The sequence below is a fragment of the Camelus bactrianus genome, chromosome 9 (genome assembly GCF_048773025.1).
Source record: "Camelus bactrianus isolate YW-2024 breed Bactrian camel chromosome 9, ASM4877302v1, whole genome shotgun sequence".
NCBI classification, from domain to species: Eukaryota; Metazoa; Chordata; class Mammalia; order Artiodactyla; family Camelidae; genus Camelus; species Camelus bactrianus.
In genome coordinates, this window is record NC_133547.1 from 1,808,366 (window position 1) to 1,824,577 (window position 16,212).

Here is a 16,212-nt window from a genome sequence, read left to right on the forward strand (position 1 = left end):
AAGCTCTTTCCACGTATATCCTGACAGCGGTTCATTTACTTTCATCGAAATGAAGTCATTACCCCAGAAACTGTGCTGGCACCTGGACATGGACAGATGAGACCCTCCATGAACTTTATGATGTCTTGGGAGGCCTGAGAAAATTCCTCGTTTGGGACTGGTAGTTATGGTGCCGCCACACAAGAAAACTATTCTGTAGCTGTGAAAAGGGATGTGGTCAGCTTCAGGCTGATATGGGATTAGCTTCAAGATATGTTATTAATGAAAAACCTGAGGTCCTAGGACCCATATACCTACAAGCCAGGGTGATTCCAAGAACTATGTCTTGATGGTCACCCAGGAAACTGGTGGGGTGGTTTCCCCTGGGGAGCGGGTATTAGGGACAAGGTGTCAGGGATTAGATCTTACTTGAAATTTTTTTTGCCTGTAAATGTACTGTCTTCTAAGGAAGACAAAAAATGCCTATTACTTGTGAGAATGAGGAAAGAGAGAGACAGAGAGAGATTCCTGCTCCATCATTTTATACATAGAAAAATTTAACTGGGAGCTGTCAGCTCATCTAACGGTCTTTTACACTAACGTGGCTGCTAAAATTTTGCCATCGTCAGCCCCGATGTTAATCCAGGAGGGTCACCAGGTGGAAGCACGGACAGTGTCCTTTGATGGGATCACTGAGGGGTGTGCAAAGCAAGGGTCATTACAGAGATGGAGAGGAGGGTCTGGAAGGCTTGGTCCACGAGAAACTGTTACGTCTCTTTCTCACAAGAAGTCAGCCTCCTACAGACAGGGACCGTATCTGTCAGATTCACTCACTGTCGCTCCCTGTGTCTGGCATGAAACTGGAAGCTCAATGAATGTCACTGAATGAACCTTGTAACTGACACTGTACGGACAGAAGGGCCCTGCAGTTAGGTGCGAGCTCTGTGCTCTCCGCGTCTCAGCTGCAGGAGGCTTTCCGGCTCCCGTTGGCCACGACGATGTGGCGCAGAGCAACTGGTGCAGCGCTGACGTCTGACTCAGCGGGGACGGGCCCTGGTGTGCCGCCTCCCGGCTGTGGCCTTGGGCGAGTGAATTTGCCTGTCTGAGTCCCACACCTGCCTTCTGGCAGAGAACCAAAAATGTAACTAGGATTTCTGGCAGGTTGCTGGCTCACAGCAGGGGCTCAGTGAGTTCTAGAAGCTTTCATGATTAGATCGTGTGCCCCAGTTTACAACAATCTCCTCTGTGAGCCTCAACTTGCTCAAACACAGCAGTGGGTAAATGACGCTTGTGTCTGTATATGACCACACAGATTCGGGACATAAATTTTATATTTTCACTCTTCTGTTGAAAGGTGTGTTCATTTTTGTGGGAATCCCTCTGTGACTCAGGGAGGAAGCTGTCCCTTTCTCTCCTTTTAAAAAAATTGTTATTGTTTTGTTAATGGGGGGGAGAGGTCATTAGGTTATTTATTTATTTTTTTAAATTAGATTATTATTTATTTAATGGAGGCACTGGGGACTGAACCCAGGATCTCCTGCATGCTAGGCATGCGCTCTGCCACAGAGCTGTCCCCTCCCCTTGAACACTGCGATGGGTGAACCACAGTGTAATATAATCCAGAAAGAAAAAATGTTCTTCTCTTAATGCGCTTTTAACAGAGAGAGCTGACTGTCTTGAATTTACAGAATACTAAATATCTGTGAAGAGGGCAAAAAAAAAAAAAAAAGTTAATTTGGAAAGAACTTTTTTTCCCAGAACAGCAATAACAATTCTAACTTATTTGCTATAGCAATTTGCCATTAGTTGCTTCACTTAATTTATTATAACAATCTAATGGGAGGCAAATGGTTTCCCAATATTCAGTCAGTCTAACTGGACATAAGGCTGAGAATAAGGACATAGACTTACTAAGAACATCAGCGTGTCCAAGACACGTGCCCTCACGATCAGAGTTTGCCTCACACGCCTAAAGGACCTTTCTCAGTCAACAGCCAATTTCCAAGAGCACATGGGCTACCAAATGCACTAGAGTGTCCAGGCACCGTGAACACCCTTTTGTTCACTACTGTGCCTCTGCAGTAACCAGAACCTCAACAAACTTGTCTCTCTGCAGATGGAGAGGTCCCTGGCCGTGGGCAACGTGACCAGGGTCCAGGAGTTTGTCTTGCTGGGCTTGTCCACAAGGCCAGAAGTAAGGGACGTCCTGTTTGCCGTCTTCCTGACCCTCTACCTGCTGACCCTCCTGGAGAACTCGCTCATCGTCCTCCTCGTCTGCAGGCACAGCGAGCTCCACAAGCCCATGTACTTCTTCCTGGGCAACCTGAGCTGCCTGGAGATGTGCTACGTGTCGGTGACCACGCCCAGCCTGCTCGCGGGGCTGCGGACTGGACCCTGCCGTGTGCCCTTCACAGCCTGCATGACCCAGCTCTTCTTCTTCATCTCCCTCATCTGCACGGAGTGCACCCTCCTGGCGTCCATGGCCTATGACCGCTACGTGGCCATCTGCCGCCCACTCCACTACCCGCTGCTCATGAGGCCCCAGGTCTGCCTGGGCTTGGCCGTGACTTCATGGCTTGGTGGGCTGCTGGTCTCGGTGGCCAAGACAACATGCATCGCCAGCCTGTCCTATTGTGGCCCCAACGTCCTCAACCAATTTTTCTGTGATGTCTCCCCTCTGCTCAACCTGTCCTGCACCCACGTGGCCCTGACGGAGCTGGTGGACTTCATCTCTGCCATCATCATCTTCTGCGGGACCCTGCTGGTGGCCTTGGCCTCCTACTCAGCCATTGGGGTGAGCGTGCTCCACATGCCCTCAGCTGCCGCCCAGCGCAAGGCCTTCTCCACCTGCGCCTCCCACCTGGTTGTGGTGGGCGTCTTCTACTCGGCAGCCCTCTTCATCTACTGCCGCCCCAGCCGCATCAGATCCATGGACCTCAACAAGGTGCTGTCCGTCATCTACACAGTGGCCACGCCCGTGTGCAATCCTGTCATCTACTGCCTGCGGAACAGGGAGGTCCACGTGGCGCTGCGGAGAACCCTCCACTGGTCCTGATGCTGGTCTCTGAAAGTCAGACCCCTCATGTGCTGATTTAAAAATCTTTATGGTCCCAGGGGAAGGTATAGCTCAGTGGTAGAGAGCTTGCCTAGTGTGCACAAGGTCCTGGGTTCAATCCCCAGCACTCCTATTAAGAATAAAAAAGTTAAAAAAAAAAAGTACCCCCCCCCCTAAAATTTTATGGTTCCAAACACCATCATACTGAAGGCAAATGAGACACTGGAGAAACAGACCTCCCACCTACTAAACACACGTTTAAATCAATCAGTAGCAAAAGCCGAATTACCCTTGAGAAACGTGAGCGATCTGCATGAGAAAGCAAGCGATCAAAGGTGAGTCACAGCCCACTGGCACCTCACATGGAGAGATCAACTTCACCAGGAAACTGAGAAATGCAAACAGTCCCAACAGTTTACTCCTAGAAGATGGACAAATATTTTTCAAATGTTTCTCTGTGTCCCTACAAGTGCAGAGAGCTAATACGTACAATGATATTCATTGCATCTTTATAATAAAAAAAATCAGAAATAACCTACGTGTCCATCAAAAGTGAATGGATAAAATACATCCTATTAATGTTCATCCGAGACAAACACTGGGCTACGAAGTGAAGTAGGTTTTTAATGCCTGGCATGGAAATATGGTCACAACATACGTATTAAATAAAAATCATGACAAACTATGGATTTCTTTGTTTATTGACTTTTTAAAGAAGTTTTACGTAGAGTTTTATATGTGTTGGGTTTTTTGCTTTAAAATTTAAGTTTTATATAAAATTCATTTATCTTACAATTCAATTCAGCGATGAATGTTGATATAATTTCAGACTAACAGGAAAGCCGTGAGCGCACTTAAAACTACGATGTATCTTGTGCACTGTCACAAATTGTGTTTTCCTTCATTTGCTTAGCCTTTCTCCTTTTCTCTGTCACAATTTTATTATTTTTTCAAAATTATTTGAGAGTATTAGACACACCGTGCCCCTTACTGACACATACTTTAGTGAGTTTTATCCTAAGAACAAGATTTTACAGTTTGGAACAGAGGAATGGAACTGACAAACTTCTACCCCATCCCTCTCTGAAAAGCAACTCCATTAACTAGAGCTCAGTACTTGTTCTCAGCTCTTTTATGTAAAATTTATGCACAATGAAATGCACAAACCTTAAATGTTCAGTCTGAAGAATGCGTATGCTCCCAGGCCTATCCATATACAGGGCATTTATTTTATCCCAGAAAGTTCCCTCTTGCCCCTCATCAGTTCTGCCAGAACTGACTTAATAACTTTTCTATTTTTTTTCTTACCATAGGTTAGTTCTTATCTGTTCTGAAACTTTCTATAAGTGGAACTCAGAGTATGCACTCATTTGTGCATGATTTGGATCAACATGAGACATTCATATTTTTTAGTCTCTCAGTAGTTTGTCCCTTTGTCATTGCTAAGTAGTATTCTGATGTATAATGTATTACATTTGTTAACTCATTCACCTGTTGATAAACATTTGGGTTGTAGATTTTGTCAATTGTGAACAAAGCTGCCATGATCATTCGCCTACAAGTCTTTTGTGGACATGTCATTTCCCTTAGATAAATATCTTAAAAGTAGAATTATTGGGTCAATGGGTAGGTATACATTTAACATTATCAGAAACTACCAAACGTACTTTTAAATACAGTCATTCCTCCGTATCTGTGGGTTCCACACCCAGAGGCCTGACTGTAAGGGGCTTGAGCGTCCTTGGATTTTGGTATCTGTGGGGAGTCCTGGAACCAATCACCCGCAAACACCGAGGGATGACAGTATTCGCCCAGCCTCATATCCTCATCAGTTCACACGATCCTGTGTCATCAGCCCTTTTACTAACAGTTTCATGAAGTCAGAGTTTTCATCAGACATCTTACGTCTTTTACCCAGCTCAGCAGCATGGTTTATAAGAAACGTGTACTTGTCCAAAAGTCCCTTTTATGGGTCTTTTTGAAGGCGAAGCAGTTTTGCAAAGCACCAGCTTACCTGTCTATGAACGACAAGAGATTTTAAAAGGCAAGGGAAAGACCCTGATTATACTGATTTGGCAAGCTTCAATAAGTTGCTGAGGCTGGAGCATTCCAAGAGAACAATCAGAATCGTGACTGACCGCATTATACCAGGACACATCCAAATACCAGACACTCTCTATCATTTCTAGAATACCTATATTAATAACACTTATCCATACTGCATAATCTGAGGCGGCCTACCACTCACTTGACAACATCTCCCACGCAACTCAGCGCACCAACCAACCCTAGTCACTTTAACACTTTTCTCTGAGATGCCTCAGGGACCCTCTGAAGCACCCCAAAGTTAACTGCAGTCAAAAGAACTTTAATTCGATTTTGATAGGAAGTTTGTGAGAAGTATCAAAAAGTTTCACACAATCTGTTACCAGAAGCATTGTTTTGTATTGCAGCACAGTCAGTTTACAATGTGTGTCAATTTCTAGTGTACAACGTATTTCAGTCATACATATACGTACATACATTCCTTTTCATATTCTTTTTCTTTTGAAACTTCTTTTTTTACAGGGAGGCACTGGATATTGAATCCAGGACCTCGTGCATGCTAAGCCCAGGCTCTCCCACTGAGCTACACCCTCCCCCCTCATATTCTTTTTCATCATAGGTTCCTATAAGGTATTGAAATAGTTCCCTGTGCTGTACAGTAGAAACTTACTCATCTACTTTATATATCATAGTTTGTATCTGTTAATCCCAAACTCCCAATTTATCCCTCCCCACCTCTTTCGCTCTCACCTCTTCCCCCCGCCCTGATAACCACAAGCTTGTTTTCTATGTCTGCGAGTCTGTGTCTGTTTTGTAAATAAGTTCAATGGTGTCATTTTGTTCAATTCCACATATTAGTGATATCATATGGTATTTTTCCTTCTCTCTCTGGTTTACTTCACTTAGTATGATGATCTCCAGGTCCACCTATGTTGCTGCAAATGGCATTATTTTATTCTTTTTTATGCCTGAATAGTATTCCACATGTGAATATATACCACAACTCCTTTATCTGTTGATGGACAGTTAGGTTGCTTCCATGTCTTGGCTATTGTAAATAGTGCTGCTATAAACACTGGGGTGCATGTAACTTTTCAAATTAGAGTTCCCTCTGGACATATACCCAGAACTGGGATTGTCAGATCATAGGGTAAGTCTATTTTTAGTCTTTTGAAGAATCTCCATACTGTTTTCCATAATGGCTGCACCAAACTGCATTCCCACCAGCAGTGTAGGAGGGTTCCCTATTTCTCACACCCTCTCCAGCATTTATCCTTCATGCTCTTTTTAAGTGATGGCCATTCTGACTGGTGTGAAGTGATACCTCATTGTATGTTTGATTTGCATTTCTCTGATAATTAGCAATATTGTTATGACACGCATTCTAAGTAAACTTGTTCTCTTAACAGGGAGGCACCACACCTAGTCCTGTACCAGCCCTCTTTTAATAACAAAATCATTTACCCAATTAAGTTTAATCTCAGCACAACCAGGCACAGAGCTCCTTTGTTAGGGCTCCCTTTCCGCAAACTTTCCACAACTTTCCATATCCATAGTAGTCTATTTTTCCCCATCTAGAAACAACCAGCTCTGGAACCAGATCACTCCCTTTCCTCTTAACAAAATACAATTCCATTCCTCATAACTCTTTTTCTTTTTTTCTTTTCTAATCAAAACCTGTATCCTACTTTCCTACTGTATACTGAAATGGTTCCCCCATTTTTTAGTAGCTTCAATTACATATTTAAATTAGAATCCTCAATTCTTAAAAATTTTAATTTCTAGTGAATGTTTGTTTCAGTATCTTATTTTGTTTGGAATGACTTAGCTATTCAACCGCTCAATAAACTTCCATCATTTAACTTAATTCAGCACAACTCTAAACTTTAAAGTTACCAAATATCTAGAGAGATCATTTTTAAGCAGACATTCCTAAAATGATTATTTCTAAAGAGTTCACCCAAAAGCTCTTAGCTCACTTGCATTTAATTCACTTATAAGAATTTCATCACACCAAGTTAAGTTTTTTCTTGCTGCTGACAAACTCTGCAGCAGAAATGTGAACTTACTGACCTTCAGTAAACTTAGGTGCAATAAAAGCCATGTCTGTATTGATTATACCAACGAGCTTAAGCTTTAATATCTTTAATATCAGACGTCAAGTCAATACTGAATGTTTTCTAGATCACATGAACCTGAAATCTGTTCTGTCTAGCTTCTTTTATATTTAGAATTTAATTTGTAAGCACTTACTTGTAAGTCAATTAAATAGAGGTCATTTACAAGTTAATTTTTTACATAAGGACAGACAGAACCAAGGATCTCATAGTTTTCTCGCTTGAGTTTAAAAAAAAAACCAAAACCAACAACAACAAAAACTCTTTTTCCCCTAAGAGCCAAGGTAGGTCATCTACAGCTCAAAGGCACAGGAAGACAAATGCTCCCCTAACTGCTTCTATAAAACCCCATCATCTTGACCTTTTTCAGGGATTTTTTTTCCCCAGTTCCCAAATATCCATTTCCGTTTCAAGAAACAACAGTAATAGATAATGATGTAATACTCACTCAGATTCACATGCCTCAGTTTCAGCAAAACCAGGAAGAGAGAACAGGATAAGAACTCAGGTACTGAGACACTCACACACTCACACACACACCCAACAGGATTTGGACCCAGGTACCAACACACATACACACACACACACACCCCATTAGGGACCACTGTTCTCCAGATCTCAGGAAGTACTCAGCTCACAGTGTTAGGATAAAAACTGTCATTTTCTTTCACTTACGGGAGCATAGCCGGAGCGCTCTCAGTTTTGCAAAACCATCCCAGGGGACCGTAAGACGGAGCAGCGCTCTGAATACCTGTAATTATTCACAGCTGGTGCTACCCAATACGAAGCAAGCAAACCCAGTGCAAAGCGGGTCTCTCAGGGTCACAGTTCCCCACCCCAGTGGGCGTCCCCAGCCAGTGCCCTGGCAGCCCAAACGCGGAGAACCCCCGCCCACGCGCCATCCGCGGTGTTGACTAAAACAGCACGGCTAGGAAGGCAACATTCCAGCCGGCGCGCTGCCGCGGGCGAGGTCACGTCAACAGCGAAGGGCCCGCCGCGCGGGAGCCGCGCCGCCCGAGCAGCACTGACCCGCAGACAGAAGAGCAGGCGGAGGGCAGCCCCGAGTCCCACTGCCACCCCCGAAGGAGGCTTCCGCAGCGGCCAGGCTCCCGGGAGCGAATGGGCCCGGAGTGGCTCAGGCCCCACGGGGGGAGGAGCGCAGGTGGCGTGGGGAGAACCCCCGCCCGCGCGAGCGGGGCGACTCACCCCCAGGCGGCACCGAGCGCGGCCGGAGCTCCAGGCGTCCTCGGCTCCGAGCGGCCTTCGGCGGCGGGGCGGCGGCCCGGTCCGGGACGGGCCCTCTCGGACGCCCGGGGCCAAGCGGGTTCCGCCGCTGCCGGGGACCCCGGGCGGACGCTCCTCGGGCAGACTCCTGGGAGGCTCACCGAAACTTACAGAGCACAAGTCGCGTGCCCGACGCACAGCGAGGCCAAAAGAACACCGGAACATCGGCGTTCGGGGCAGAGAAAGGCTCGCGGCCGCCGAGCAAGGAGAGCAGGCGACTCCGGCCGCAGACGCCGACTTCCCCGACGAGCCCCAGCTGCGCGGCCTCACAGGCGGGCTGAGGGCGGGGCGCCCGGCGTGCGCGAGCCCCGTGCGCCCTTCACGGAGCGGCGCGACGCCGGGAGGTCCGCGGGCTGCGCGCTCTCCGCAGTCAGGCGGCTAATTCCTTCCACGTGGCGCTGGCCTGAGCACCTGAAACTCGGGAAAGGTGCGTCAGAGGCAGTTGTCTGGGTAACGCAGAGGAGCCACAGCAGAGGGCGTGGGGGAGGGCTGTGTCCCGTCACACTGCGTTCTCACGGCGGGGTTGGGGGGGGGGGCAAAGGGTTAGTTAGCGGTGTCTGCAAAAGAAGTGCGTGGAAACTTCTCTGCATAGATGGAATTGCGCCCGAGGGACGAACTCGACTGCATTTGGAGGAGAAGGGAAAGGTTAGGCAGAAGAGCCTTCGTGGGCATAGATGTGCAAAACGCACTGCTCTGCGTGTGCGTGTGCGTGTGCGTGTGCGCGCGCACTAAGGCACATAGCGGCGTGTTAAAGTATTGTAACCTGGTTGCCTCAAAAGGTGGGAGGGGAGAGGATATACTCGCAAGGGTGTGGGTCAGACCATTTGCGCAGACATACTGCTTATCACTTACTGACCGCAGCATCACGTGGACTGGCGGTTTTACTGTTCGTGAAAAAAACGCTAGGCAAGAGTTATGGGCGCGTTACTTCTAAGTATATCTATTTCATTTGCACAAAAGGGAAAAGGAAAGATAAGACAGATTAATAAATTGATAGTGTTCCTCCAAATATGCATTGGGCACTCCGGGAATAGACGGAAGACCTGTTTAGTGGGAAATCCACGGCATTGAGAAGAAAAGATATGTTGCCTGCACAGAATGCTTAATGTTGGATGCTGACTTAGCTAAAGCACCCAGCAGTGGGGAAAGGATTTTTTAATTTTCTGTAAACTGGAAGAATGTTCTGTCTACTTGTTTCTTGTCTTATATCAAGCAGAGGAGATTTATTTTTTTTGGCGGGGGGAGGTAATTAGGTTTACTTATTTATTTTTGGAGGAGGCGTTGGGGATTGAACCCAGGACCTCGTGCTGCTAAACATGTGCTCTAGCACTGAGCGACACCCTCCCCTTCCCAAGCAGATGTGACCCTGTAACACTTCTGAGGGAGGGAGCTCAGATATCCCTCCTAACAGTGGGTTTTCCCAAATCTCCAGGGTCCCCTCCTCTCAGTACCCACAGGTTCTTCATCTCTTACAAGTGTCTGTTTTGGGGTCAGTATCCCTCAGAATTCTGGGAGCACGTTGAGAACAGGAATGGCATCTCAGCCTTTGCAATCGCAGTGTCAGTCACAAATCCTGCACCTAGGAGGGGTTCCAAACTGCCCGGGAGCTGTCTGGGCACCTGTGAGTCACCTGTGAGTCACCTGCCCAAGTCCCAGTACACTTTCATGAAAAGTTTTCACTTTAAAATTTCCTCTAAATCCACAGAGGTTAGGTCAGTCCCCCAAGGTGCATCTCTTGGATTTAAACTGGCCCTTCTGCATACAGTTGCCTATAAAAACAGAGTTCTCCTGGCAGCTCAGAGAACACAGCAATGGAGACATGAGGAGAGGCAAGTAAGAACTCATTGCTCAGGACCAAAGGCAACGTCTTCCAAATCTTTCTGAGTCCCTCAAGTTCACTAGCCAACTCTTCGAGTCACTGCCATCCTCCTTTATGTCCCAGGGCAGAAGCTGACTATCTCTGGCCCCAGAATCTCCCTTAGAAAGGAGAAGCAGGATCTGTCTCACTTTAGCTGGGAGGTAAGGAAGCAAGGTCACTTGATTTGGGAAAGAAAAAAGGGAACAGCCGAGAGAAGCCCTCCCTCCTGTAAGACGCCTTTGGGTGCAAGACACTGCGTGGGCGTCACAGAGACGATTCTCTGACGTAACCCCCGTGACGATGTGAAGAAGTCAGGGCTGGGATGTCAACACCTGGGGACAAAGCCAGGAGGCCCGGAGGTCAGAGCCTCTAAGCCGGAGAGAGCCCGGGCTAGACCAGGTTCCGCCTGACTCCAAAGCCCTTCTCTTAGCCTGGATGGCGGTGTTCTTACCGAGGTTCACACAGTGGATGCAGTAGTTCCGTGTTAGCACTGAAGACCACGCACGCGGCAGAGAACACGGGAGAAAACATTTAAGGGGCTCGCATAAAGCAAGGGTAAGTGCTTTCTGTTAAATTTCTGGGTTTGTGCGGCGTGTGTGTGTGTGTGATTGTGACTGGGTCACAGCGCGAAATGCATTTCACTGTGGGCCCTCGTCACAATGCCTGAGGGCCACAACACTAGATTGCTCTGCATCTAAATTCCCACAGACGTAGAGCACAGGTGATAAGTGAAAGCTATCATCACACAGTATCTTTTTTATTCCTGATGGAAACATCACACCTTAAGTCATAGGTAACTCAGGCTTAAAGCGATTAAGGATCTCACAGTTACACAGGGAGCAAGCTGCAGGCCACAAACGTCCCTGTGCGGGCAAAACCCAAGTCCCCCCCCCCCCAACTAACCACGTGTCAGGATCACGGTGCAGTTTGGGCGTGTGAGTGTCTGTGGGATGGGCTCCAAATGTTTGAACCATCCCCAAAGAGTCCAGCACCTTTTTAGACACACTCACTAGTTTTCCAGCAGGTTGATCAGGGACATTCTAGGGCATCTGAACTTATCAGAGAGCAAGACAACCCGAAGGAGCCTTCACACGCCCCTTGAACATTCTGTGTCCCCAAACCAAGGACAGAGCCATCTGCAAAATGAGGTGCTGTGCCAACAAACCAAGATGAACGTCTCCACCAAGAACATATCGACCTTCTTGGGCTAAACTGCGACCCTGTAATTATAAAGTAACATTAACAGTAACAAGTAATTGACTACATTCCTATTGTGTAGTATTTTCCCACCTGATACTTGAGGGGGGGCTGTCTTAACGAGCTCGTCCCTCTCCGCCTAGATGAGCAGACGTGAAAAGATGTTGATTCTTCCTTCCTTTGGACATGTTGAGCATTGTCAAGGGGCACTTTTTACTAAAACTTACGAGGAAGACGGCATTAAAGCATGGGAGAGAACGTACCAGTCCAGACTCCCAGCAGCAGTGCATGAAAGTTCTCACTGTTAAATTTAATATTTTCAAAGGTTTGTATTTGTGCCAATGGCACAGGTGAGAAGTGGTATCTAATTCTGGTTTTAATTTCCACTTCCTTGGTTCCCGATGAGATGAGCATGTTTTTTGTGTTTTGAGAGGTTACTATTCTTTGGTGAGGTATACATCCAGACCTTTTGCCCATTTTTCTACTAAAAACCCCAACTTTGTATATTAATTGACCAACTTCTTCGTATAGCCCACATAGGGACCCCTCCTCACTTATACATATTGCAAGGATAAATTTTTCTAGTTTGTGGTGATCGGAACTTTTTGACAATTAGAATTTTTAAATTTTAAAGTGGAAAGTTTTAAATGCTTTCTTTTTTATTGAAGTATAATCAGTTACAATGTGTCCATTTCTGGTGTGCAGCACAATGTCCCAGTCATACAGATACATCCATATATTCATTTTCATATTCTTTTTCATTAAAGGCTATTACAAGATATTGAATACAGTTCCCTGTGCTGTACAGAAAAAACTTGTTTTTTTAAATGCTTTTCCTTTATTCCTATTGTATCCCATACCCCCAGTATCAAAAGCGGAAAATTCTCAGAGATTTGCACATACATGTTTCTAGCTCACACGACATTGATTTTGTGTGTGCGTGTGCGCATGTGCTGTGATGCAGGGTGTCAATCTCTTCGTATTTTTCTATACAGGTATCTAATTATTCAAGAACCATTTTTTGCAAAGTCCATCCCCTTTTCCCCTCACTTATCTTCGATACAAGTCATGTCATAAATCAAGTTTGCATGTACATTTGGTGCGTTTCTGGGCTTTATTCCATTCCATCATTCTGATCGTTTATCCTTCAAACTCAGTTTCCACTGGGAATGCTGACAGAGAGACGGGAACACCAGGAGAGACTCAGAAGTACCGGGGGTGGTGGGGAGACACATCGACAAGGCAGCAGCTTTTGCTCATACGGATGGAAGGAAACTGACTGCCTCCCCTTCCTCTTGCTTCCCCATCCTTCAGCCACACTGGCTCTTATTTCCCTTGAAGAGGCTGACCTCCTCCCTGACCCAAGGTTTCTGCACTTCCTTTTTCTTGTTCCTCTTAGAATGCTCTTCCATCAGCTCAACGTTCACCTATTCTTTCTCGTGAGTCAAAAATAGACTCAGACGTTGCGATCCCCAAAGAAGCTTTCTCTGACCGCCCATCCTAAAACAGCCTCCTTCAGACACTGCCCACCGTTTGCTTTCTCCTTAGCGCTTACCCGCTGAAGTTCTGTGTTTGTCTTTTGTTTGCCTTCTCTGACCCTCACTACTTAGAATATAAATTCAAAAGCTCATGGGCATTCGTTTTGCTCATTAGTTGATTTCAGACACCTTGTTTATAGTAAATGCTCAATAAATATTTAATGTTTAACACATATGATAAGAGATAAGTCAGAAATAAGCCCAAATATCATCTCAGTCACCTAACACTCAAGCTGAATCCCCAATACTAATGGCAGAGGCAGAGGACCCCTACTTCTGTACCTCCAGCCTTTTGGACAAGTCATTTACTGCCTGCGAGCTTCGGTACAGTCATGTGTACAAGCGGGTAACATAATGCCTCCTTTGTAGGGTCATGAAAATTAACTGATCAAAAGTGCAACACACACAACACAGCACAGGGCGGGGGCACATAAGTGATGGTCAACGTACGTAGTTTGTTTCCTTAAAAAAAAGACATGTTCTCTTTCTGGAAGAAGTTGTCCTTCAAAATATACAGGGAAGAAATCCCTCACTTTTTTTTTTTTTTAGAGAAACCATTACTGCTGGTCCTTCTCTCTCACAAAGAGTGGCAAATTCCCTCCAGACATTCAACCCAATTAAGAGAGCGATTGGTCTCAGAATAAGGGACTTGTGAGTCTTCCTTTATTTAAAATAGCACAGATGAGTTCTGGGATCCTGCGAACTAGAGAGAGGGAGAGGGAGAGAGAGAATGAAAAGGAAAAGAAAAGAAAAGAAAAGAGAAATCCAGTACAGAAAATGCTGCTTAAAGCCATCAGAAGGAAAGGAATAACCATGCTCTGCTTTACAAAGCACTTTCTCATCCACTGCTGTATGCAATATTGATAAGGACTAAGGACATGTCATCCTGGGGACAGATTTCATCTCCATTTTACAGGAAAGACAATGGAGGCTCATGAAGCTTGGGTGTCTGACCAATGACCACAGATGTAATAAGTACAGGGTTAAGGTTTCTGCTCCCTGTTTTGCAATTTCCCAGTTGTTCCTCCCTGGTGCTTCTGACAATAGTCAACCTATAGCAAAGTGACATCGGCTCTGCGGGCCCTAACCATATACACTCTTCCCCTTTACCCATTTGACCTCTGCATGGACCACAGTCTCTACAAACCTATTTCTTTCTTACTTAGATGGAGAGGCCCCTGGAGCAGGGCAACATGACCGGGGTCCAGCAGTTTGTCTTGCTGGGTTTGTCCACAAGTCCAGAAATAAGGCACGTCCTGTTTGCCATCTTCCTGACCCTCTACCTGCTGACCCTCCTGGAGAACACGCTCATCGTCCTCCTCGTCTGCAGGCACAGTGAGCTCCACAAGCCCATGTACTTCTTCCTGGGCAACCTGAGCTGCCTGGAGATGTGCTACGTGTCGGTGACCACGCCCAGCCTGCTCGCGGGGCTGCGGACTGGACCCTGCCGTGTGCCCTTCACAGCCTGCATAATTCAGCTTTTTTTATTCATATCTCTCATCTGCACCAAGTGCTCCCTCCTGGCATCCATGGCCTATGACCGCTACGTGGCCATCTGCCGCCCACTCCACTACCCGCTGCTCATGAGGCCCCAGGTCTGCCTGGGCTTGGCCGTGACTTCATGGCTTGGTGGGCTGCTGGTCTCGGTGGTCAAGACAACATGCATCGCCAGCCTGTCCTACTGTGGCCCCAACGTCCTCAACCACTTCTTCTGTGACGTCTCCCCTCTGCTCAGCCTGTCCTGCACCCACGTGGCCCTGACGGAGCTGGTGGACTTCATCTCTGCCATCGTCACCTTCTGCGGGACCCTGCTGGTGGCTCTGGCCTCGTATGCAGCCATCGGGAGGGCTGTGCTCCGCATGACTTCCCTGGCTGCCCGCTGCAAAGCTCTGTCCACCTGCGCCTCCCACCTGGTTGTGGTCGGCATCTTCTACTCAGCGGTCCTCTCCATGTATTCCCGCCCCAGCCTTGCTGAATCCACTGACCTCAACAAGCTGCTGTCCATCATCTACACGGTGGCCACACCCGTGTGCAGCCTCATCGTCTACAGCCTGCGGAACAGGCAGGTCCACGCGGCGCTGCGGAGAACCCTCCACCTCCACAGAGTCTCTCCAGCGAGGACTGCCCTTTTCTGCTCCTGATTTTAAAACTTTTACGGCCAAGACACACACACAACTTTCACAAGTAGATAGAAACCTGGAGGAAAATATTTGCAGCATAATGTATAAAGAAGTTTTTAAATAAAGGAGAAAAAAATATGAATACCCCAAGAGAAAAACAAAAGGAAAGTGGCCATGAGCAGGAAGCTTATTGACAGAAAAATACAAGTGGCTGATAACCTACAAAAAGACATGCGTCCTCGCTAGTCATCCAAGAAATGGAAATTTACTCCTTGCCTACTGAGAAAAAATATGTCATACAAACTAAAAGCACAAGAATTTTTACAGCAACATTGTGACATTTGCAATAAACGTTATTTTATCAGAAATTTTTGCAAATAACTCAAATGTCGACCAACATGAAATCATTTAAATACATTACATTATATACATAGAGTGAAATAACATGCATTCATTAAAGAGATTTACTGCAGCCCTGCAGATACTGTCATGGGGAGATGGTATGTTGTTGAGTTAAAAACAAAACAAACATAAAATACAAACTTGTGGTTGCCAAGGGGGCGGGGGTGGGAAAGGAGAGACTGGGATTTCAAAATGCAGACTAGATAAAGAAGATTATACTGTACGGCACAGGGAAATATATACAAGATCTTGTGGTAGCTCACAGCGAAAAAAAATGTGACAATGAATGTATATGTATGTTCATGTATAATTGAAAAATTGTGCTCTACACCGGAATTTGACACCACATTGTAAAATGACTATAACTCAATAAAAAATGTTTAAAAAAATGAAACAAGCAGTATACAAGTATGTCAGAGATTTGTAAAACGATGGTAATATATTAGTTGCAGTAGTTATTTATGTAAATATATAGCTAGAAAGGAATCTGAACAGACACATGTCAGAGAGTTACTGGCGGTGTTTTCAGGCATGAAACCCCAGGGGACCCATATTTTCTATTTTATGTATTTGAATATTTTGCAATCAGCTTGAATTACCTTTATAATCGAATAAA

At 46.0% G+C, this 16,212-nt stretch overlaps 2 protein-coding genes and 1 long non-coding RNA gene across 4 annotated transcripts in view; 2 read left to right on the forward strand and 1 right to left on the reverse strand.

The window, feature by feature from the left end:
* The window catches only part of LOC123618822 (uncharacterized), a 64,741-nt gene extending 55,818 nt beyond the window's left edge, over positions 1–8,923 (reverse strand). The window contains exon 1 of one of the 2 annotated variants that reach the window (XR_012508925.1): positions 8,404–8,923. This is a non-coding gene — a long non-coding RNA (uncharacterized LOC123618822). The remainder of the gene's footprint in view (positions 1–8,403) is intronic. The other variant, XR_012508924.1, reaches the window with a different exon arrangement.
* Positions 2,096–3,120, forward strand: LOC105074399 (olfactory receptor 6Z7-like). The gene has a single exon (XM_010961962.2). It carries the CDS (start codon positions 2,096–2,098, stop codon positions 3,032–3,034), a length of 939 nt encoding a protein of 312 aa, XP_010960264.2. The 3' UTR covers positions 3,035–3,120.
* Positions 8,924–12,777: 3,854 nt separating the features above from the next.
* Positions 12,778–16,212, forward strand: LOC141578553 (olfactory receptor 6Z7-like). The gene has a single exon (XM_074369035.1). The coding sequence runs from the start codon at positions 14,241–14,243 to the stop codon at positions 15,213–15,215; it is 975 nt and encodes a 324-aa protein (XP_074225136.1). The 5' UTR covers positions 12,778–14,240; the 3' UTR covers positions 15,216–16,212.

Bases quoted from the DNA above. Each gene is read 5' to 3' on its own strand.
- LOC141578553 (XM_074369035.1), top strand. From the start codon at position 14,241: ATGGAGAGGCCCCTGGAGCAGGGCAACATGACCGGGGTCCAGCAGTTT.
- LOC105074399 (XM_010961962.2), top strand. From the start codon at position 2,096: ATGGAGAGGTCCCTGGCCGTGGGCAACGTGACCAGGGTCCAGGAGTTT.